Source organism: Cryptomeria japonica, chromosome 5 (genome assembly GCF_030272615.1).
Source record: "Cryptomeria japonica chromosome 5, Sugi_1.0, whole genome shotgun sequence".
Lineage (NCBI taxonomy): Eukaryota > Viridiplantae > Streptophyta > Pinopsida > Cupressales > Cupressaceae > Cryptomeria > Cryptomeria japonica.
The window spans coordinates 554,839,591-554,865,603 of record NC_081409.1 but is presented as its reverse complement, the minus strand read 5'-3'; the positions used below and the strand labels follow the sequence as shown (position 1 = coordinate 554,865,603).

At 37.7% G+C, this 26,013-nt stretch overlaps 1 protein-coding gene across 1 annotated transcript in view; it reads right to left on the bottom strand.

Moving 5' to 3' along the window:
- The window catches only part of LOC131063570 (NADH dehydrogenase [ubiquinone] iron-sulfur protein 1, mitochondrial), a 43,658-nt gene extending 24,950 nt beyond the window's left edge, over positions 1-18,708 (bottom strand). The window contains exon 1 of the mRNA XM_057997427.1: positions 18,016-18,708. Coding sequence (XP_057853410.1) covers positions 18,016-18,424 — 409 coding nt within the window. The 5' untranslated portion in view covers positions 18,425-18,708. The remainder of the gene's footprint in view (positions 1-18,015) is intronic.
- Between the last annotated feature and the right edge of the window lie 7,305 nt (positions 18,709-26,013).

Sequence of the window (26,013 nt, the reverse complement as noted above, 5' to 3'; positions counted from 1 at the left end):
TTTTTAACCCCACATTGGGGTTTTCCTGGATCAAATATTGTGTCCTATTGCAGTACTTCTATGCTGAAAATTCAAAAAGGGAACATTATAAATCCTCCCTTCGCAAATTTGTCTACTCACGCAACACAAAGCTTGGGGTGATCTAAAATGTCAATCAACTCTCTCCAGCAATGGAAGACCTATCGGTAATACAGAATACCTCATCGCCCTTCCTGCTCTGTGCCCCTTTAAAAAGCTCATGCTCTCCCTTGTCACCAGAGTACACATCAATCAACTGAATTCATCCCCCTTTATATCTTCAACGGTGGAGGTAAAGTTTACAATTTTTCCTAAAGTTCATGACCCTTGCAAGAGATGCACCTCTTCCAAACTAAGAGTTGCACTAATTACTGCCCTTAGTGCTTTTAAATGATTACTAGTCCGCCCTTTTAAATAATTGGAAATCCCTAATAATTAACTCTTTTATTCTTTGCATCTGGGTCAGCCTCACAGCTATAATCATATTCTCTTGGTTGGCCCCCTTTTTCAGTTGCTGAGAATTTTTCTTCTATCCTTGGCCGACCTCTCACATGGAAAACTATTATATTTATATTTCAATGCCTAGACTTTACATATTAATGCTGCGATTTATGCAATGTTCTCAGTAATTAATGCTGCGATCTGTTTTGTAATGCAATGTTCTCAGTGGGGACATGACATAATGGATAATAACTGAGGCATATCCATGATGATCCAACACCCAGTCAATTACAGGCAGCCAGAAGATCAATTGTATTGTCATGTGTTTACAAGTGTCACTGCCACCTTGAGATTATTATCATTATGCTTGTCCTACATGGTGACATTTGTGTTTATGTGATCTTCAGTTAGAACTTAATCTAGGCTTTTCTAAGTCCTAATCTCTAACAAATAATTGATGCCTACGGGCTTAACATCTTATGATTAATGCGCAATACAACTATTATAAATTGAAGAGTTCCAAACTGTAATCATCATGCATGAAGGCACTAAAATCAGATATGGAGCATAAATTCTTCAGTAAGATGTACAGTGCATTAAAGGTAAATAACAATGTGGAGTTGTGTGACCCTAACCATACAATAATTCAAGGTTTACATGGAATTTGGATTAGAGCAAGTTGTTGAACCTGTTGGACCTAGTCAAGAACACAATCATTTTGCATTTTTGTTCACTTATGGCTGGCTACTTTCCATGGCAAGACCTTGCTGAATTTGAAGCAGGAAAAGCAACAGTAATCACTACAGAACCGTAAGTGATCTTAACGATAGGAGTCCGTGAGGTGAGCTGACAAGATTTACATGGATAATATGGCTTTTCAAAGAGAAGCGAAGGAGAAAATATGGGGAAGGGTTTTTTTTCTTTTGGGTTTTGAATAGAAAAATTCTTCAGTACAGAACATTGCTGTCTGGGTTTTTATTTTGGAGAATTTTCAATTGGGGACCTATCTTCTATTGTGGATTTCAATGGAATGCTTAGAGGACCCAGCACTTGAAGGTGAGGACTTGGGTTTTCTGGTTTTGGGTCTCAAGATCTCAAAGTAAGTACTAGTCAAGCCACGAAAGTTAAGCAGTTGCATGCTCTAATACCATGTTGAGAATGCCAAGACTTGAAACCACAATATAACCTTCCACTCAGTGAAACACAAGAAGCACAAATAAGATATTTATCATATAATGAGAGTGTGTAAAATGTACATAGAGACCTTGCAAATATAGGCAAAGACAAGAAGGTGACAAAGTAAGAATGGAACTCTGACTACCCCTCCAAAGGTGCAACACTTGTGAGCTCACATGACAAGTGTGCTAGCAAGTGGCAAGTATGCATATACTAGGAGTCTCAAACAGTGAGGACACATGCCTCAACCACATGACGTGAGACAAAAGCATAAAAAAACTTTAAAGTAAACTTAAGCTAAGTGTGAATAAGTCAATCCTAGAAAGGTGATATCCTAGCTAGATATGTAAAGACACTATTTAAGCTAACAATATTTCCACCATCCATACTAGTGATTATGAATGCTTCTGGCTGTAAACTGTGTATTACTTTCTTGCTTCAAGACATTAATTTTCTTATTTTTGCTGCGAGTCAAAATTTGAAGTGTTGTATAGGGTGTATATTGCAGTTGCAATGTATTGACTTCAAAATGAGGATTTCTTAAGATTTATGTGCTCTCAGAAGACAGGGTTATTGTAAATTTCTGAGATAGATTTATACTTGAGGGCTGCTCTTAAGAAATCTAGGGTAATTTCTGTTGATTCAGAAGTTTTGAAAGGGATTTAAGCTCCAATTATGCATGCAGGATTTTTCTCTCCTAGCTGTTGGTTGTTACCTGTTGAGGCAATTTTGTTGGTAGAGATATTGTTTATGCTTTATGCAAAAGGGTTCTGTGTCATGTTGACTTCTGGTACCTGTTAAGGGAATTTTGTTGTTAGAGATATTGCTTATGCATGTGTCATGTTGATTTCTGGATAAAGAGATGGGGTTTCATGGTGAATAGATTGCTGTTGAATCCAACTCTAACCTAAACATCTTGTTGGTGTAAATAATTATTAATCTTGGATATTATTACACTTACTTAAGTTTACTTAGGATAATGTATTTCATAGTAGTTTGGATATGAGACACTTGGGTGTTTGTGCCACATTGGGATAGTGTGTGTAGGAGAAATTCCACCTTTTATGGTGTTGATCTTGTTATTACACTATCATATCCACTTATAGTGGAGTGATAATTCCACCTTCGGTGGGTGATCCACCTCATGTGGAATATTATATTATTTCTCCTACCTACCCACACCTATTTCCTACCTACCCTTGTTTCTTATTGAGCCACATGTCATATTTGTGTGCTCATACATCCATATGGTCTTGCCTATATAAGCAGGCCTCTATTCATTGTATGTAACTATTGAATCATTATTGTTGATCATTTCTATTGATGAGAATACAATTTATTCTTGTCCTATATTGTGTCTCTATTTTGTACATTTCATTGAGCTCTTGATCTTGGCAAAATCCAACATGATATCAGAGCCATTGGGGCTTCATTGATTCGTCTTGAAGAGACATTATTGCGACGTCAAGAGGCAGATCTGAGGAGCAGCATCTTTTGGAGGCATCCTAGACCAGATCCGACCTTGCCATTGCGTCCAGAAGGCCGTTTCCAAGAATTTTGGTTATAAAGTTGGCCTATTTTGGTGAGAAAAAAATTTTCTACAATTTTGCTTGTATCGTACGGATTTTCAATTTTTTTAATATATTTTTTCGAAAAAAAAATATATATATTTTCGGAAAATTCTCAGAAAAATCAAAAATCAAAAAAAATCTGAAAAAATAAATAAATTGAAAAAAAATCAAATCAAAAAAAAATTAGGTTTCCTCTCCTGCCGGCAGCTCTGTCCCGCGCCAGCAATCCCATCCTCGCCGGACTCCGCGCCCGGATTTTCGGAATATTATTATATTTTTCGAAAAAAAAAATTTCCTTTTTCTGAAAAAAATTTTCAAAAATCAAAAAATCAAAAAAAAAAAAAAAAAAATTGGTTTTTGGAGGGTCCGCAGACCCCCCCCCGTGCCGAACGTACCTGTGCTCCGCAGGTTGCAGGTCTGACCGCTCCGTACCTGCGCCGCGTCTCTGTCGCCACACGTACTCTCTGTCGCCGCTGTCCACACCGCCGCCAAGCCTCACGTCGACCGTACTCTGCCCACAGCTCCGCCCACGCCCGCGCCACTCCAGTGTCACCCGCGTCCTCCCGGCACCACCACCGGCACGGCTCCCGCAGACTGAGACCCGCGCCACAGTCCAGTCAACGAGACCGGAGGACCGCGCCCGCCACGTGGCAAGCGGCCACTAGCCCGCGGTACAAACCCTGCCACGCAGCATTCTGTACACTGCCACGCAGCATTCCGTACACTACCCAATCGGATTTTTCGTACACACAATCAGCTGACCGTACGACGAGTCGTCCACCACGTCATTTGTGCCCAGTCATCTTTCCGTACGGTACGGCCTACTACAGTCAGCTGCACAGTCATCTGGCCACGTCGTCCGTCCGTACAGTACGGACGCCCAGTCCGCAGAGGGCGAAGTTTTTGCGACGGTCATACGGCCGTCAAATTTAACACAGTGACTTGCTGACGTCAGCGCCACATCAGCAAGGTTTGAAAATTTTTGGACCCCCCTCTCATTGAGCTTTTTGATTTTGCAGTTCAACTTCCAATGGCCATAACTTGCTCATTTTTGCTCCTTTTTGGGCAATTTTTTTTGAAATGAGCTATAATTTCGTGCTCTCCGCAGTGGTGAAGAAATTTTTTGATTTTGATGCATGGATTTTTCAGAAAATGCAGTTTTTGGTGACTGTCCCTGAGTAATCCCAGTTTTTGCAACTTCAGAGGCTTCGTGTGGTGCCGTTTTTTTTGAAAGTGCGTATTTTTTCGTCTACTTTCACATGATGCTATCAGATTGATGCCATTGTAAGTAGAAATTGTACTTTCAGATCTTGGCCATTTTTGGCTCTCTTGGTACTTGTATATTTGCTTGAATCTCAGTTAGATTCATTGCACTATTGATTGAAATCTCTTGTATCTCATTTGAGAAGTTGTAAAATTTGCATCATAAGTCCACTTTGCCTTGTTTTGCAAGTGGCTCATTGTAATCGCACTAAGTATAAAGTGCCAAAATCATCACTTTAGGGGGGGTACTTTGATTGAGTGAATTTGGGGGGGTGTCTCTTGTGCTTTTGTGCTCGTGTTCCTTCCTTTTTGCTGCTATGGGTTCTTCTAAGTTTCCTCTCTTAACTCCACATAACTATGCTACTTGGAAAATTGATGCAAGGAGTAAACTTATGGAAAAAGGACTCACTCATTACATTGATGGAACTATTGTTGCTCCAGCTGATCCTAAGGCTGATCCAGTTGGTCACTTAGATTGGCTCACTAAAAATATCATGGCAATTGGTACCTTAAGAAAGTATGTATCAAAGGATCTCATTTTTCATATTGAGAAGTGTACTCTAATCAAGGATGCTTGGCAAAAGTTTCAAGACTTGTATGGTCAAGTTGATGAGATTAAGGGATATCAAATTGATAGTGATCTCACCATGTTAGATCCCAAGAACTTTGATACTATACAAGATTATGTCACTAAGGCAAATGAGTTGAGGGCACAACTCAAAGATTGTGGCATTGATAAGAAGGATACTCAATTGATATTCAACTTGATAGGCAAGCTTCCACAAGAATATGCAGCATTTGTTTCTAGTTTCCAAACTCATAGGATGACAATGGGTTCAAGCTACACAATGCCTACATTTGATGCTTTCAATGAAATGTTGATGATGGAACAAACTAAGTTGATAAGCATGGGCATTCTTAAGGCTTCTAAGTCTCAAGCATTAGTGGCAAATCAAGGAAACAAAGGAAATCAAGGAAAGGACAACTCAAACAAGAAGAAATGGCAATCAAAGCCTAAGGAAAAAGCACCATCTTCTCCACAACAAGGAGATTCATCCTCTTCCAAGAGAGATAATTCACCAAAGAGGGAGAGACCTACTTGTGCTTATTGTAAAAAGATTGGTCATGAGGAACATCGTTGCTATTCTAAGAAGATTGATGAGCTTACACATATCATCAAAAAGCATAACATTGATTTGCCTAAAGTCTACAAGAAGGATGATTCATCAACTTCCACTTCCTCACATTCAAAAGGAAAAGGGCAAGCATTCATGGCTTCTACAAGTGGAAAGACTCACTCTTTTGGAACAAGAAAAGGAAAAGCTCTATGTGCTACTATCAGTCATGATTCAGAGAGATGGCTTCTAGATTCAGGGGCTTCTCATCATATGGCATCTTCGCAGTCTATGTTCTCTACATTTGAGCCTTGCACCATGCCACAGATTTTGATGGGCAATCATACATACATGGATGTGATTGGGAAAGGATCTATTGACATTGGGGATAACTCCTTCAATGATGTCTGATGGGCAATCATACATACATGGATGTGATTGGGAAAGGATCTATTGACATTGGGGATAACTCCTTCAATGATGTGTTGTGTGTACCCCACTTGACAAACAATCTCCTTTCTATCTATCAAATCACACATGGCGCAACTAAGAGAGTTGTGGAGTTCACACCTGACTCAGTTTTCATTAGAGACATGGAGACTAGAGCTATCATTGCGACTGGGGTGGTTGATCATTCATCTCAGTTATACTCCTTTTCAAATTTTGTTGATGATGATGATTTCACATTTGATGATTCTACACATGATGATCACACTTATTGTGATGGTTCAGATTTTGAGGAGAACTTTGGACACTTGAACATGGGGATTCTCACATGTAACCCAGTTCTTGAGTCTTGTATTTCATCTCCTCCTATTGATATCACATCACCTATTGCACCTGATGATGCAGATAGTGCGACAGTTTTGCCTTCATGTGATTCATTGCAGCAGGATATTCATTGTCTTCCAGCTTCAGATTCATGGGATGATTACTTGACAGACATTGCAGGTTTGTTTGTGGAATCCTACATTGCAGATTTGGGAGACATCATTGATGACATTCATCTTCTCTTTGATGAAGATGATCCTTCTTCGATTGTTGCGAGGGCACACTATGACCCTCTTGTTCATTCTCTACATGATCATTCTTTCGAGGTTGACATGATTGTGGATACTTATGTACAGCAGTTGGAGGAGGTCTCTTTATTTTTTGAGGAGACATGTGAGTCTTTGGGACATGTTCTACATCCATCTCCACTAGATCTTGGAGTGCCTTTTTCAGCAGTGTGGCACAGTTTACCACCTTTGGAAGGGGTATCTTTCAGCATCGACATGGGGACACTTGAGCAGTTTTCAGAGATTCCTTTCATCATGAGTTTTCTTCATACATCTTCCATTCATGATTGGGGAGACTTCATGAATACACCTTTGGTTTTGTTTCTTCCTAAGGGGAGGAATGTTGTTCGATGTTCGTGGAGCAGTTTCTTCATACATCGAGCTTCTATCATTGGTGCAGATTCTCCATTGAGGGGGGGTCACAGTTTGACTTCTCTTCTTCTCTCATATGGGGGGGACTTTTTCCTCACATGGGGTTTTGTCCTTCCCATTCTTCTATGAGAGTTCTTTGTATGTTTTCATCTCTCTTTTGGGGGAGGGTTTTTTTCCCATTGGGTTTTTCTCTCTTTCCCCACTTTGTGAGAGATTTCATTGCATTGGTTTGCATGCATTTGCATTTGTTCATGGGTACCTAACATGGCCTAGTAGCCGGGACCCATCTTGCATTGCTTCGTTGCATTGTAGACTTAAGTGCATTCCCCTAAGTTGCACTTAAGGGGGGGTGTTGGTGTAAATAATTATTCATCTTGGATATTATTACACTTACTTAAGTTTACTTAGGATAATGCATTTCATAGTAGTTTGGATATGAGACACTTGGGTGTTTGTGCCACATTGGGATAGTGTGTGTAGGAGAAATTCCACCTTTTATGGTGTTGATCTTGTTATTACACTATCATATCCACTTATAGTGGAGTGATAATTCCACCTTCGGTGGGTGATCCACCTCATGTGGAATATTATATTATTTCTCCTAGCTACCCACACCTATTTCCTACCTACCCTTGTTTCTTATTGAGCCACATGTCATATTTGTGTGCTCATACATCTATATGGTCTTGCCTATATAAGCAGGCCTCTATTCATTGTATGTAACTATTGAATCATTATTGTTGATCATTTCTATTGATGAGAATACAGTTTATTCTTGTCCTATATTGTGTCTCTATTTTGTACATTTCATTGAGCTCTTGATCTTGGCAAAATCCAACACATCTAAGTTGAAAATAACTTCAATGGATGAATGAGTTACCTGTAGAGGAAATGTAAGTAAATCTTTATTTAGGGACTGGGTTTTACTTTTTAGTATACTTAGGTGTTGGAATCGTTTGTCGTTGCGCCAAAAGCTTGAACTATCAATAACCGATACAAACGCCAGATTTAACCCGACCCACAGGAGGCAGTTAAGCCATGTCACAAGTCTCCAAGGCTTAACTGTGACATGGCTTAACCAACTCCCGTGGGTCAAGTAAAATTTGGCGTTTGTATGAGGTTGATGTAGGAGCATCCTCGGTCTATGAGCAATCTTGCATCAACCAAAAATATATTTGCTTTTCAATTTGTTCTTGTTTTGTGTTTCAGTTTTTGTGTTACTTCCGGAATTCTCCAGTAGTTGTTCCTATTCCGTTGCAGATCAGATTCATGACTTCCAAGCTTGTTTTTGTTCATCATTCCAGATTTCCAATTCATTTGGATTATTTTCTGGCAAGTTATCACTTCCAAAGTGTCTGTTTCTTGGTTCCGGAGCAGTTTTGGGCTTATCGTCTAAGTTGGGGATTTCTTCTCGTGTGGGGCAATTTCTTGACTCGCGGAACTATTTGGCACCACACACGATGTTCTTGGGCCCTTGGCAGACCTTCCTATGTGGTCCACACTTCTTGCTTGTTCTTGGCGTATGAGATATTCACGTTTTGGGGCCGACCTATTATACACGTTTCATTTTCCTTGGTAAATGTAATCTTTTGTGGCCGACCCGGATGTGTTCCAGATGGTATATATATTGTTGTATGTGATTATTTGGGAGATAGAGAAGATATCTAATAATGATGATGTATGATTTGTGATTTGGATACCCTTGGAGATCCAGATGAATTGTATTCTGGGATATAATCTGTAACTGGACATGTTAGCCTGCATGTAACCCGGATGTTACCGGATGTTCTACATTGAATATATAATGATGCGGATGTCTGATTTTGCATTTTCTATTAACTGTGATGTTGCTTCCGTTGTAATACTCTTACTGCATGATCTAGATTGTTCTCTTTGAGGACCCTCCGGATTATGACTGCATCACAGGCTTTGATAGTTCAAGTTTTTGGCACAACGATAAACAATTCCAACATTAGGTACATGGGAAAGTTTAGGCATATCTTGAGGCTATGCAGGTTGTGTTACTCTTACTGCATGATCTAGATTGTTCTCTTTGAGGACCCTCCGGATTGTTGTTTGTAACTAGGTAAGATGGGTTCGGATTTTGAGGACCCTCCGGATTGTTGTTTGTAACTAGGTAAGATGGGTTCGGATTGCCTTAAGGCAACATCCGAACCCATAAAGGACTGGGTCCTATCCTAAAGGGGTAACGTGCCCCCAAGTTAAGTTCGGCCCCATACCTCCACGCCACCCTAAAAAGCACCACGCCTCAATAAATAAATTGGTGCCAAAAAGGATGAAGGCCGACTTGGATATATGGGTTAAAGACTCATAAAAATAAAGTCAAATTGCAAATACAATTATTCACTTCATCTTACATGCAATCAGCGAACTATCTCTACAACTAAAGGTGCGAAAAATAGAAGAAGATTGTGCGAACTTGTCCAAGAGGGTATAAGGCATTTTGGTGCAGACCTGGTGTATTTAGAAGGGCAGATCTGATATATAAAAGAGGATCAAATATGGAGAATCAAGCTAAGTATTGTCTTTGTACAATTAAGAGTGAATACATAATCTGACCTGTGGGTCTTTAGTGCTAGGTTTTTCCTCCTTGGAGGTTTTCCCAGGGTATTTTGTGTTTGTCTCCTGCTCTCTTGTTTCATTCTTGGATTTACTTGATTATGATTTATTAAATGCTAACAAATAATTAAATGTTACAAATCTGATTACTAAACTAGGGCACAAATTTAACACGGTATCAGAGCTAAGGTGTAACTAATTTCAGATTTTTGTAAATCATTTGTTGCATATAGTTGCTCTTTGTTTTCAGATTAAAATGTCAGGTTTGAGGGCTGAAGATAGACTTCATGGAGCCCTTGATTTTGCTGCTTGGAAAGTTCGTATTCTTTTGATCCTTGAAGAGAATGATCTGCTGAAATTCGTAGAAGAAGAAAGGCTGTCCCCTCCAGAAGATGTTGAAAAGCTGAAGCAGTTCAAGAAAGACTCCCTCAAGGCTAGGAAGATAATAATTGAATCCGTCAAGAATCATCTTATCACTGTCATATCAAAATTTGTGTCTGCCAGAGAAATGATCAAACACTTGGAAGGGATGTATGAAGTCAACAACCTCAGCAAGGCTCTTGCTCTAAGGCAGCAGCTTCTTCACATGAAAATGAAAGAAGAAGACTCAATCATAGCCTACTTCATGAAGATCAATGAACTAAAGGACAAGCTAAGTACTCTTGATTGGCAAATTTCAGATAAAGATCTTGTTATGATTGCATTAAATGGTCTACCTGATGAATGGGAACCATTCATTCGTAGCATTGGTGGAAGAGCTGATCATCCCAACTTTGAGCGTCTTCAATCTGGTTGCATTGAAGAGGAATCTCGAATTGAGATAAGAGGAAAACTCAAGAACTCTCTCAAAAATGATAATCATGTTCTCTTAGCTAAATCTAGGAAAGGTGGACATTGGAAGAAAGAAAAGAGAAGCAAAGATTTTAGATCCTCCTATGATCCAAGGAAGAAGTCAAGAGATTCCTCTCACATTCGTTGCTTCAGATGTGATAAGTATGGTCACTATGCCCGAGATTGTCAGAATGATCCCAAGGAAAGGGAAGTCAATTTAAATGAAGTTGTTGAACAAAGTGAGGATTATCTTCTTATCTCTGCTCTATCAAGCAATGTCCCTACGGACAATAATACTTGGATAATTGACAGTGGTGCATCCAGACACATCTCAGGTTTTCGTGAGCATCTTTCAGATCTGATCGAAAAAGATACCAACCTTCATGTGGTAATCGGTGAGATGCTAGATACTCGGTAAAAGGTTCCGGTACTACCTCTTTAAAACTAGATTCTGGTATTTCCTTACAACTCTATGATATCCTTTTTGTACCTAGTATTAAAAGAAATCTTATTTCCATTTCTGCCTTAAAAGATAAGGGTTTGCAAATAGCATTTTCTGAAGGGAAGGTACTTGCTTGGTCTAAGAAATCTAATTTCAAAACTGCTCGTGTTATTGGAAATAGATGTGATAGTTTATATAAGCTTGCAGCTAATCCAATTCAAGCTCTCATCCATGAGGCCCCTGAATCATGCGAGCTATGGCATAGAAGACTTGGACATCTACACTTTCAAGCTCTTCCCACTCTCAGTAAAATGGTTAAAGGTATGCCTAAACTTAGTTTATCTCATGATGATGCTTGCAAAGGTTGTGCAATGGGTAAGAATGTAAAGAGCCCTTTTCTTAAAAGTGATAGTAGGGCTAAAGACAAGTTAGAACTTATTCATTCAGATTTATGTGGCCCTATGTCTGTAGCATCTCCTAGCGGCTTCCTTTATTATGTTATCTTCATAGATGATTTCTCTAGGAAAACATAGATTTACTTTCTTAAATCTAAAGAGTCTGAAGAAGTCCTAAACAGATTTAAAGAATTCAAAGCCTTAGTTGAAAACACTACAGGAAATCGAATTAAATGTTTAAGATCTGCCAATGGAGATGAGTACACCTCAGGTAGTTTCTATGATTTTTGTGTTAAGGCAGGAATTAAGAGGGAGTTTTGTGTTCCCTACAATCCTCAGCAAAATGGAGTTGTTGAAAGAAAGAACAGGACCATTGTTGAAGTTGCAAGAGCCATGATTCATGATCAAGACCTGCAACCTTTTCTATGGGCGGAAGCATCCAAAACAGTAGTTTACATTCAGAATAGATGTCCTCGTCGTGCTCTAAGGGATGTAACTCCTGAAGAAGCCTTTACAGGAATCAACCCTGACATCAGCCACCTAAGGATATTTGGGAGCCTGGTGTATGTTCGTGTGCCTAAAGAAAAACGAACCAAGTTGGATCCCTCTGGAAAGAAAGGCATCTTAGTGGGATACAGTGAATCTTCCAAAGCCTTCAAGATCTACATTTCAGGTCAAAGGTATGTTGAGGTAAGTAGAGATATAACTTTTGAAGAAGATGTTGCTTTCAAAAGATCTAAAGGTTCATTATCTGATAATAATGATATGGTGATTGAAAATCAAGATTCAAAAGTTGATGCTAACCCTGAGATACAGAAGGAGTCCACTAAACTTCCGGATCAGGAAATTCAGGATGACCCAGTAGAACCCATGGACTCTACAGATATACCTCAGGATATTGTGGTCTGCAAGAAGAGACCACTTTAGGTGAGAAACACAATTCAAGATGCTGAAGGATTTGCTGCTCCAAGAGGAACCTTTAGAGATAGCAAGAGACTCCAAAATCACGCCAACTACATTTCCGTGATGTGTAATATCATTGAATCTGAACCTCACAATGTCGAAGAAGCTATATCCCATCATGCTTGGAAATCAGCCATGGATGAAGAGTATGGGTCTATCATCAAGAATGATGTCTGGGACATTGTACCCAGACCGAAAGGTAAGTCTGTTGTTTCTTCTAAATGGTTGTTTAAAATTAAACATAATGTTGATGGTAGTATTGAAAAATATAAAACTAGGTTCGTAGCTCGTGGTTTTTCTCAAAAGGAAGGAATAGATTATGAAGAAACTTTTGCTCCTATTGCCAGATATACTTCTATTAGATCTATAATAGCTATTACTGCAGCCAAAGGTTGGGAGCTGCATCAAATGGACATTAAGACAACCTTCCTCAATGGTGTCATTGAGGAGGAAGTCTATATTGAGCAACCAGAAGGTTATGTAATCCATAAAAGAGATTCTCATGTTTGCAGGTTGAAGAAAGCCTTATATGGGCTCAAACAGGCTCCTCGTGCTTGGTATGAAAGAATTGATAAGTACTTACTAAGCTTAGGATTTTGCAAGAATGATGTTGATGCTAACATTTACTTGAAGATTTATAATGATGATATGCTTATTTTGGTTTTGTATGTGGATGATTTATTTCTCTCTGGTGAAAATAAATTAATCATAAGATGTAAGAAGGAATTAGCCTCAGAATTTGAAATGAAGGATTTAGGTCTAATGCATTACTTCCTAGGGTTAGAAGTATGGCAAAAAAAATCCAATGAAATCTTTCTAAGTCAAGGAAAATATACTATTGATATTCTGAAAAGATTTAGAATGATGGATTGTAAACCCATGTATACTCCTATGGAATCTAACTTAAAGAAGTTAAGTGTTTCTGCAGCTAACTTTGATTTTGCAGATCCATCTGAGTACAGACAGTTGATTGGATCCTTGATGTACCTAGTCAATACTAGGTCAGATATCTGTTATGCTGTGAATGCCCTCAGTTCATGAGCTTACCTAAACTTGTCCACCTGGTTGCTGCCAAGCACATTCTAAGATACTTGCGTGGCACTATTGGTTATGGGCTGAAGTATTCACTTAATACCTCAATCTTCTTGGAAGGCTACTCAAATTCAGATTGGGCAGGAAGGGTCAAGGACAGGAAAAGTACTTCAGGTATCTGCTTCAACTTGGGCTCTGCAGTGATCTCTTGGGCATGTAGAAAGCAATCTTCGATAGCATTAAGCACTGCAGAAGCTGAGTGCATTGCAGCATCTGTTGCATCCAGAGAAGCAGTGTGGCTTCGCAAGCTCCTTGTTGGATTATTTGGTCAAGAAGTAGTGTGGCTTCGCAAGCTCCTTGTTCGATAGCATTAAGCACTGTAGAAGCTGAGTACATTGCAGCATCTGTTGCATCCAGAGAAGCAGTGTGGCTTCGCAAGCTCCTTGTTGGATTATTTGGTCAAGCTAGTGGTCCTACTACCATTCATTGTGATAATCAAAGTTGTATAAAGATGTCAGTAAATCATGTGTTCCATGACCGGTCCAAACATGTGGAAACACACTATCACTTCATTCAGGATATGGTGCAAAGAGGCCCCATTCAACTAAAGTACATTAGCACAGATGAACAGGTTGCAGATATCCTTACCAAACCCTTATCCAGAGTGAAGTTCAAATACTTCAGAAACAGACTTGGTATTGTGGAAAATGGAACCCTGATTGAGAGGGAGCTCCAATCTCAGTGACTCTATCTGCAGCACTTTGATCATTCTTTGCTTGTGTGCAAGAATGAAATGTGTCCAATCTATGCTTGTGTGCTAGATGGAAAATTGTAATTATGTAAAGACCCACTTGTGTATTACACTTTCTATGCTTGTGTGCTAGAACCATCCTATGCTTGTGTGCTAGGTGGAAGATGTAATTCTATGCTTGTGTGCTAGATCCATTCTATGCTTGTGTACTAGATGGAACTCTAAAGGTTCAGATTATGTATTCTCTTCTTCCCTAGTTAAGAGGGAGTGTTGTTTGTAACTAGGTAAGATGGGTTTGGATTGCCTTAAGGCAACATCCGAACCCATATAGGACTGGGTCCTATCCTAAAGGGGTAACGTGCCCCCAAGTTAAGTTCGGCCCCATACCTCCACGCCACCCTAAAAAGCACCACGCCTCAATAAATAAATTGGCACCAAAAAGGATGAAGGCCGACTTGGATATATGGGTTAAAGACTCATATAAATAAAGTCAAATTGCAAATACAATTATTCACTTCATCTTACATGCAATCAGCGAACTATCTCTGCAACTAAAGGTGCGAAAAATAGAAGAGGATTGTGCGAAAAATAGAAGAGGATATAAGGCATTTTGGTGCAGACTTGGTGTATTTAGAAGGGCAGATCTGATATACAAAAGAGGATCAGATCCGGAGAATCAAGCTAAGTATTGTATTTGTACAATTAAGAGTGAATACATAATCTGACCTGTGGGTCTTTAGCGCTGGGTTTTTCCTCCTTGGAGGTTTTCCCAAGGTATTTTGTGTTTGTCTCCTGCTCTCTTGTTTCATTCTTGGATTTACTTGATTATGATTTACTAAATGCTAACAAATAATTAAATGTTACAAATCTGATTACTGAACTAGGGCACAAATTTAACACGGATTATGACTGCATCGCAGGCGTTGATAGTTCAAGTTTTTGGCACAACGATAAACGATTCCAACATTAGGTACATGGGAAAGTTTAGGCATATGTTGAGGCTATGCAGGTATTGAAAACAAATTGTTTAGCAAATAATATGTTTGTGATCTACTTGTGTTGAGTTGTTTGCTATATTACTAGTCAGCGAAAAAAAAACCACACCCAGGTACAATATGTTTTGGAACTGGAAGTGGGTTCAATTCACTTGTGGAATCATCCGGGGCATGTTTTTTTATAAATGGATTTGTCAAAATCATTCATGAGCATACCCAGACAGTTCCAGCTTGGTCAAGGTAATTCTAGGGCAATTCCATGGTAATTCCATTAGTGGGTGACAATTTCCATGCATTTTGATTAACTTTTGACCATGAAAAACACACCCTAAAAGATGGTCATTTTCACTTGTGTTTTGTTTGATGAGTCAGGAAACAGCAAACAAGAAGCATTCTTTGTCAACACTGGCATTCTTTGTTTTGTGTAACTAGGGAAAAATAATAATTACTGCAGCCACAGCCAAGCAAATATTGGTTAAAATGTTACAAGCAAATGCAAGAAAGGAAAATTATCAGTATCCGCATGGAATGACAAAGGGCATTGGGTCCTCCCATTCCAACACAACATTTCCGTATGGAATAACTTAATCTACCTACTCCATTGTGTTGCACCACCAAATATTAGCTCTGCTCTCAATTTCCGCAACACAACATTTCAGTGCAGTGTACATATAATTTCTGCTTATAATTATATGTCAATTGCATTCTATAAAAATTCAAAACCAATATATGCAGTTCCATGTTGGTGGCCACTGCATAGCCAAGTGAGGTATCTTGGCAAAACTGGCTGTCTACTAGTTGTTATAATGCACTTTCCTACCATACACTTATACTTGTTGAGTTTGAGAATGCAAGCATTTTTAGTAATCAATAATATTGCAGAGGTGAAAGAAATAAAGCACCAAGAAAAAAGATTAATGATTGTCTCATTTTAATATTGCAAAATGAATATCTATCATGACATTTGAGTTTGACAATTGATATCAAATGAGCATACTGTATTTCAAATTTGTCATAATTTGATACTTTTGTTTAGCATGTGCAAGATATGTTGCATTCTGAATTTATTCCTGTTTTTGAGGCTGCAAATATGTATATATTTGTGATTTTTATATAGAAAATCATACAGAAGTTCCCAGAACATACCTAGCCCAAAATCACCGCATCAGCATGCCATACACACATACCTGTACCCATCCCTGCTTTAGATTCAGCCACTTAGATTGTTTGTAATCACTTGGTGTTGGATCCTGTTGATGATGTCTTGGTCCTTTTGGCCTTGGGCAGCCACAGGACTGGGGCAGGGGCTAAGTAGCACAGTTGGGCTTCACTTGCCCATTGCAACCCCTATTTCTTTCAGATTGTAATCTTACATTGGAGTCATCATACTGCCAAGCTTTGAAGAAATAGAACTTGTTAAAGATCTGATTAATGTCAATTGTTTTCTAGTTAGAACTTTTCAATATGTGGAAGTTTGAACTATGTAATTGGATGAGGATTTCTAAGACAACTGTAGTAAGATTAGAGTATTGGAAATAGCTTAATAAGGTGATCTATCTTGAATATGGAATGAATCCAATTGATTGTATATGTAGTGAATTAAAATGTTTCATGTAGGTGTAAATAACAATATAAATTGGATTATTAAGTCTAGATGCATTGGAATTGTGACAATGAGCATCTATCTTTGCAAGTAAGAAAAATATAAATGGAATCTTAATATGTGTGTATAGCATTGATGACTTAACTATTAGACCTTTGGATCTCAATTCAGATTAAAAGCATACCAAATAATTAAGAGTAGGATTGGACTCTTAATTTAGTCACTACCAACGCATGAAGTAAAACTTAAACCAAATGTGCATCTTGAAGCTGAAGGGTAATATGTCATGCAAAACAAGGAACCTAATAGGCTATCCGATTGGAAGTATGATGCGTAGCCCACTTGGTAACAAGATGAGAAAATACTAAGACGATCTTGTGTAGTGGTTGAGAAATGACACATGCATCCCTGATTCATTGCTATTCTGCTGGCATCAAACAACAAGGGCAAAGAAATTATGATAGCAAGTTAAGTTTTTGCTTGATATTCTAAGTTTATAATTATTAATGATAATTTGATGAAGGCTTTTATGGCTGTTTTCAAGTCGGATGTAGTCGAACCATAATTAGTTGGTTTTGCAGTTTAAGGTTGATGTAATGGTATAGTGATTGTAGAATGGGGGTTGATTTTAATGATAGCAGGTTTGGTGGTGATTTTAAAAGGCAGGGCGAGGATGTTGATCACATGCAGACCTTGTTATATCAGATGAAAATGTACTGTTTTTGACATCTTTAATAAAAAGACTCATTTACCGATCAAAAATAATAATTAACCCCAACCCAATTTAAATGCTTTCATATTTTAGACGGATTCAAGCATCTTTCAACTTGACCAACATTACAGAGGGGAAAAAACATAAAAAAGGAAATGTATATGTGAAACAATCAATAAATAAAGGGAAACGACGAATTCTTATGTTTCACAATCAATAAATCAATCCTAACCCAGTACAGACTCCTATGATAGCATTCAAACTTCATTGAAGATGTTGAATAATCAAAGGGAAAAGATGAATTCATCCTTTTCAGATAAACAATTAACCCCGATCCAATTCAGACGATTATGACAGTTTTTAAACACTCAAAAAGTATCTTAAAAAAATTGAAGCCAAAAAAAGGGTATTTCATACATTAAACAAACTATAATTCGCCCCAATCCAGTTCAGGAAACCTATTATACCATTCAACGACCTCTCAAGTTTAAGTTATTTGAGTTCTACCAAAAAAAAAGAGCCTAATTTCAAACCAAATTCACACGCTTATATCGGAATTCAAACCTTTCCGATTGTTTTGACAATTTCAAGTTATAAAAAAAAATTACCACGTGGCTTACATAAAATGAATATTTAATCCCAATCCAATTCAGACAACCGTAACAACATTGAACCCACAAAATTTAAAAAGACTAACCTGGAAGCGCAGGCATTGCGCAAGATGCAACAGGCTTGGGGGTTTTCTCCACCTCGACGAGACACATTCTGCAATTTCCTGCGATGGAGAGACGGGGATGATAACAGAAACGTGGGATATCGACCCCAGCTAGCTCGCAAGCCTGAAGAACGGTAAAACCCTTTGGAATTTTAACTGAGTGTCCATCCACACTCACTTCAATCGCCTCCGCCGGCTTAAACAACTCCACCCTCGCTCCTCCAACAGGCTTGGCTGCTGCCGCTGCAGTCTCCGGCTCCTCCGCTGCCCTTGTTGTTGAGATTGAGCGCTGGATCGAAGGCAACAACGAACCCTGCTGCGCTGATCGTAAGCGTCCAAAAATTGTTTTCGATCTGCGTAGAGCGTGGTAAGCTTGGGTCCCCATCCCCATTTCTATTGTCGCTGCACTGCTCTTGTATTCTATGGGGAAATTTCTCTGCGTTTTTTTGGGTTGATCTCGGGTATTTATTAGTTTTTGGGCATGTTACTTGGGGTCTCAATATTCAGTTTCTGTCAGATGATAGAAAAAATCTCAATCGTAGAAGATTGAACTCGCATCTTTTGTGAGGATCGGATGCCTCCTAATTTCGCATAATTCAATCCCTCGTAATAACTCATTATTTGCGAGTAGGGCATAGGGGTGAGGGACAAGGGACTCGTATATTCTGGGCAACGTCTATGCAGCGTCTAAAATTTATCATTGACTGTATTTAATAATTAGAAATTTCAATTGAAGAAGATTGAACTCGCATCTTTTGCGAGGATTGGATGCTTCCTAATTTCGCATAATTCGTTCCTTCATAATAACTCATTATTTGCAAGTAGGGCATAGGGGGTGAGGGACAAGGGACGCGTCTATTATGGGGCAAAGTCTATGCAGCATCCAAAATTTACCATTGACTGTATTTAATAATTAGTTAAAATAAAAAGGTTCATTGTATTTTAATTTTTAATTATTTAAAAAACTCAATCAAATGATAAATTTGGGTGTTGGATGGACAAATCCCTATTCTGGCTCCAAAACGACAATACGGATTGACTAACACGCGTGTTAGTTGCGCATTTTACACCATCGATTTTGCAATAAATGGCTATGATTGACTAGCATGTCACTAACACACTGTACGAAAGGTTTGTTTTGGAGCCAGAATAGTCGCGGCTAGGGACAAGTTGTCCAAGGGCTAATTTGGTCAACATGTAGTCATTACATGGAATATGGTAAGATCTTTGTTTTTTACAAATATAAATTGGGCACTTAATTATCTACCACTAAGGTTTGAAGGTGTGACTCAACTTTCAAGTCATTAAAATAACGTGTCTAGTGCAAAGTGTCCAAAAATTGAATTTCTAAATATTCGACTAAAACTTAATCTGAAAATCTCTAATGCCCTCATGGTTGGTAGAGTTGGTTTGAGTCATGGGTTTGCTTCCCATTGGTCTCAGGTTCGACTCTCTACCCGAGTTAACCCGATGCACGAGGCTTGCGGGGACTTCATGCATCCTCAGGGGACTAGTCTCGCCTCTGCTCGCCTCACGAATCAAGGACGTTGGACAAGGTCGTGGGGACATCCTTGAGTTAACAAAAAACAAAATCTAAAAATCCCTAATAGTTGAATAAAAAAATATCATTTGTACTTAGTATAATATCGTATTGTTATGTAAAATATAGCTTATATGCAACTTAAATAGACCAATTACCTATTAATAATCATAAATGTATGTTATCTCTAACTTTTATATTCAATACCAAATGATCAATAGTTGAACACAAAAAAAATATTTGTTGCTATAAAAACAACATATTAATATACAAAATATAACTTATATTGAATGCAAAGGGATCAACTATTGAACGCTAAAACCTTTGATCAATCCCTCACATTCTCATGGAAAAAATGGTATTTATTGTGTTTGCCTTTTATATTTGTGATAAGATAAATTATATGAAACACTCCAATGCATATAGTCATAAACATAATACTAATGGCATCTTGTTGTGCAATGAGTAGGGGAGAGGGCCTATACGTGTGCACCCTATGTTGGCAAGTCCACATGGACTGTCATGTGAACCTCACATACAAACTCTCTTGCCCCCCTTGTAGGACAAGGGTTTTTTTATCATAAAAAATCATTTTTGGGTGATTTCTACATCACCTAATACATGTACGATGGAGTATGGTCCAAGGTGTCCATGTTTTGCCAAATTGGTGTGATGACTAGAATGTGGTCAAGCCCACCTCCACTAGGTGCAAGACGTAGCTTGTGAAGTGGACAGTGTGGTCCCGCATGGCAGACCTCCACCTTGTCACACTACATGTTCAACATGCTCGCATTTAACTCCCATAGTCGCCATACACTTTGCCACCTCCCCGCATTTACTGTGTGTCCCTTCCCCTTACGTCCCACCTTACATCACAGAAACCTCGAGTTGTTTAGCATTCAATTCACCTGCCTTTTCTCAAAAAAAATCTTACATTCTTTCCTTTCATTGCCACCTTTTCTGGAGTCTTTGATACATTAGGGTCTCAAACGTGTTCGGCTTTAGTCTTTGCAACTTCATTCATCTTCCACAACATGCTCACACCCAACACTAGTCTCCATTTGAATTTGGCGACGACTACACCTTCATTTGTGGTGACCATTGTTCCCTTTCGTCGTCTACAAGTAAATATCGATGGTTCAAATCAATCCCATTGCATTTACTTTCCTTCTCGAAGATTATATTTTGGAATTTCAATAGTAGCATTTGCTTCCCTTCTCCATGGTTATTGTTTTGAATTTTAGTAGTTGCATTTACTTCCCTTCTAATTGCTTTTTGTTTCAAATTCCACTTTGGATATTTGAAATGCATTAAGGGGTGGTTTATGCCTAGTTTTTTCAAAGTTGTTTTTACTTCCCAACTCGCCCCCTTGCAAGTTTGGAGTCGAATGTCATTTTCGCTATGGCCACATGTAGGAGAATGCCTCGACCACTTCCCGTTCAACCTAGGTGAGTTTAAACACTCATTAAGGCCATCCATTCGCCTTTTTTGTTTGCTCATTCTTTTTTTATGGAATTTTTTTGATTGGTTAAAGTTTGGATTGCTTGGTGTTTGATTGTCAAGGTTTCTATTGTGGCTTTACATGTTTATTCTAAAGTTTGTAAGTGTGGGTGTTTATGAACACTGCAAAATTTGTGTTCATGAACACTTTACATTATGGGGGGGGAAATATTCTCTCTCTTGTTGAGGCATCATTGTCAATATATTTCGATATCATGTGGCTAAATTTGTTGAAATGAGCTAATTGTTTAAAAAATGTATGTTTCGGTCTTTTTTTATGAGGACTTGCATAATTACCAAAAGCAACAATATTGTAATTTTACATACACAATGTTATTACAATATTGTTGCTTTTGGTAATTATATATGTTACACTTTGTAATTATGTAATTTGTATGGGTTAACTATTCTCAAAGGAATGGAAAATTGTAAATTTGTTGCTTTGTTCTGCTTTATTACATTATATGTATTTTATGTATTAAGTCACAATATTGAGCTAACAAATTTGTTGAAATGAATTAAATGTTTCAATTATTCGTATTAATTTAACTTGCTTTGCTTATATCTCACACAAATTAGCAAACCTCGAGGTTAAATTCGAATACTAATAAGTTTTGTCATGTGAAGCCAAATAAAACAATGATGAAGGACATTAGAATAAAAAGAAGCTACATGTAACTAAATAGATTCTTACACAGAAGATAGTTATTTAGTTCGAATCAAACTTAGTACATCCAGTAGCCTAAGGTGATCATCCCTTTGGCCAAAGTACTAATTCTCTCAATCTGAGATGCAGAGAAAAGGCCCCCATAGAGACTTACATAACTACCAAATCAACAGTATTGTAATTTTTCATTCCTTCCTTGAATGGGTTTGCAGCTTCTTTCATGATTTTCTCCTTTGCCACTACATGTGCATCAAAGACACTTGCAATGTACCCACTTTTTGGATTGGGGTTTATTTTGACAATCTTAGTAATGACCGCATGTCTATATTTTATCTTCAGCAATTTGTTAGCGAATATGATTGCTTTGTAGTCAAACCCTATGGCATGGACTACTATGTGGAAGAACCTCTCTAGTAGGACAACATTGTACATGTGTCCCCCAGAAGCAGAATCCTCTCCCAACACTTTCTTAATTGTGAGTAGGATATAATCCTCCTCAACAATGAACAACTTATGTATCTGAGTCCCTCGATATTCCTCTTCACACTTGCATTTGATCCCAAAGAACTTCCTCTTTGCCATAGCTCTCTATTTTTAGAAACTTATCCACATCCCCGCTCTTTACACACAGTATGGTTATATAGCCAAATTGGTTGGACTACCCTTTTTCTCAGTGATAGTCTCAAATCTTGAAGGACCAAGGAAATCTTGCTTGCCATCTTGGACCGAGATTTCCTATCTACTTCAGACTACCCAAATCTTGTGGTTTGAAAACCCTATGATTGTTTTGGTAATGTGTCCATTTTGATTGATATCAAAAAGCTTTCAAACAATTTTTTACCTTTCTAAATAGCTACTTCCTCCAAGGTCACAAGTACTCTACTTTCCTCGTTCCACCCCTGTTCAATTACATTTTTTAGGGATTAGAGAGGTTTGATTTTAAGATACACTGAAGATCCTCCCACAGATCCACTCTACCTGTTACATTACCTATTTCTATTGAGGTGAATCCCATGCATGCCTAAAAGTCTACAACTTTGCAGGCTACTGGATGTATATGAGCAACCATATAAATCAAAATCCACCTTAGATTTTGAAGAATATTTCTAATTTGTTGAGTTAGTCACCTTCAAAATCAATAGACCTTATTCCCCTATCTGAGCAAAATGGTATACCTCTCTCGAAATCGGTGACTTTACCCTTATTGTTTGTTGCATTTCCCATTGCACCATAAATGTCGAATATTTTTTTTCATCATCTCTTATAAAAATATTTGTTTATTGTGTATGCCAATGCAATTTGCAAATGTTTTCAACCTTTACCTTTATTGTTTTCCTTCATATACATTTATGTCTCTATATGTACATATATGTAGCTATATATGTAGCTATCTATGTAGCTAGCTATGTAGCTAGCTATGTATGTATGTAGCTAGCTATGTATGTATGTAGCTAGCTATATTTGTGTGTATGTACGTATATAAGTAAGTAAGTATGTATGTATGTATGTATGTGTGTGTGTGTGTGTGTTTTGTCACAACCCTCTCACTTAAAATATTCGAAAAATATTATTTGATTAATTTTGGATAAGGTTGAAATTGATTAATTATTTATTTATAATAAATTAAAAATTAACTAGTAAACTCACAATCAATAAATGCATTGAATTAATAATAAACTTGATATATATTTAAAACTAATTTTACTAAGAAACCAAACACACGCACATATATATTTACTCAGTCTCTCTCAATTACTCAATCTCCTGCACAAATCCAAAACTATATTTCAAAGAAGCTGAGAGGCAAGAAATCAAACAAAGCAACAACTAAGGAATAAATTGAGGCAGGTATCCAAACAACTCTTGATGGTAAATTTTCTGCAACTAAAAGACTGAGGAGCGCATGTTGCTCTCCTCGACAATCATGAAAATCATCTTTTGGAATGTCAGAGGCATTAATGCCTCTGACAAAAGAAATAGGATCAAGAAGCAACTTGATTCTTTAAGGGCAAATATAATTATGTTACAAAAAACCAAAACTGCTCAAGATACTTTTCAGGCAATAGCTCACAAGTGGTCTAATTGGAAGTTTGCTCATGTTCCAGCATTAGGTGCATCAGGAGGCTTAATTACTCTTTGGAATCCAAAGTCTTTATTTGCAGTGATTGTCAATGAAGGTAACAATTGGCAACTTCTCAATGTTTAATGTTTTTATCTCTCATTTATGATCTTAAATGTTATAATGCAATTGCATCTAATGCAATTACAATGCAATTACATCTAATCATGAAAAAATGGTGCTATATGCCCTCCCTCTAAAACTGTTGAGGATTTTATTTTCATCGTTTCCGATAATGATTTGAAAGATGTAATTCCCAAGAAGGGGTAGTTTACTTTGACAAACAAATGAAAGAATTTCACCCAAATTGAAGAAAGGCTAGATAGATTTCTCATCTCTCAAAATTGGTCTTTGCAAAATTATAATCTAGAATCTGACATTTTACCCCTCATTTGCTTAGACCACTTTGTTATTTCACTGAACATTACTAGTGCCAATAAATGCTCAGTACACCAATCCTCCTTCAAACTTGAAAAAATGTGGTTTAGGCATCCACATTTCTTGCTCCTCTTGCGCCAATGGTGGGTTAGTGCTCCTTTTCATCACGACACAAAGATGTTCCAATTTGATAGGAAAATGCAACATATCAAGACCCAGATCAAAGAATGGAATGTTAAAGTCTTTAAAAACATATTTGTAGAGAAAGACACGGTAGCTAAGCAACTAGCAGACATTCAGGATCACATAATTCTTCATGGTTTGGATCCAAGTACACATGAACAACAACAACAGTTGCAAGAGACATGGGAAGAGTTGTGCAAAAGAGAAGAAGTTTATTGGCGTTACAAGTCTAAGGAGTTATGGTTAAAAGAAGGAGATAAAAATACAAAAAAGAATTCATGCTACTACCAAAGCTAAGTGAGCAGCATACATCTATCTTCTCCATTATTGAAGCAAATACAGGAAATAAGCTCACAAATGCCATTCAGATTTAAGAAGAAGGGGTTAGGTATTTCAAAAATCTGCTAGCTCTTGATATTGCTTTGAATCAAATTCCAATTCAAGATGAGCAAGATGTTCTGAATAATATTCCACATCTCATTACTCAGCAAGATAATGAGGCCTTAATGAAACTGTTTACCATTGATGAAATTAAAAGAGTGGTATTTTCACTTGCAGTAGACAAAGCACCAAGACCTGATGGTTTTACACCCCTATTCTTTCAAAAATGTTGGGATGTTGTAAGTTTTGACTTATTGGCAACACTTAAGGAGTCCAGAAAGAGTTCTTCAGTTCTCAAAAACTTTAATACCACCAACATTGCAATCCTGCCAAAAATTAAAGATCCAAAAACCTTTGCAAAATTTTGACCCATATCATTATGTAATACTTTTTATAAGATTCTTACTAAGGCTATTTACCTGAGACTACAATACTTGATAACACAAATTATCTCTCCAGAGCAAGGGAGTTTTGTTTCAGGTAGAGAGACTGGGGAAGGTTCTTTAATTGCTCATGAGGTACTTCCTTCAGTACATACCTCCCTCTTTCCTTCCTTCATTGTAAAACTTGATATGATGAAGGCTTATGATAAAGTAAACTGGAGTTTCTTACTCAAAGTTCTTCATAGATTTGGCTTTTTAGATAAATGGTGTAAATGGATCAAGTCATGTATATTAGGAGCTCATTTTTCAACAATTATAAATGGGTCTCCAATCAGGTTTTTTGCTGCTACTCAAGGAGTCCGACAAGGAGATCCTTTATCTCCTTTTCTCTTTATTATCATGGTAGAAGCTTTCAGCATGTTGATCAACCTTAATCATGACAGAGGTGTTTGGCAAGGCATTCACATCCCTAACACTCTTATTTCTGTTACATACTCTCTTTTTGCAGATGACACATTGTTATATGGCAAATCATCATATCAAGAGGCCATTCAAAATAAGAAAGTGTTGGCATTACACACTTCATTCTCAGGCCAATATATCAACCCACTCAAATCCAAAATTTTCATTTTCAACACTAAGGTTGTCATCAGGAAAAGAATCATTAAAACTTTGGGTTTTCAAGTAGATGACTGGCCAAGTGCACACTTGGGTATTCCACATTTCATGGGTCCAAATAAGATTTCTTTTTGGAAAAATGTTATTAACAGAATCAAGAATAGGATATCAACATGGAAAGTTAGATGGTTGTCTCTTTTTGGTCGTATTC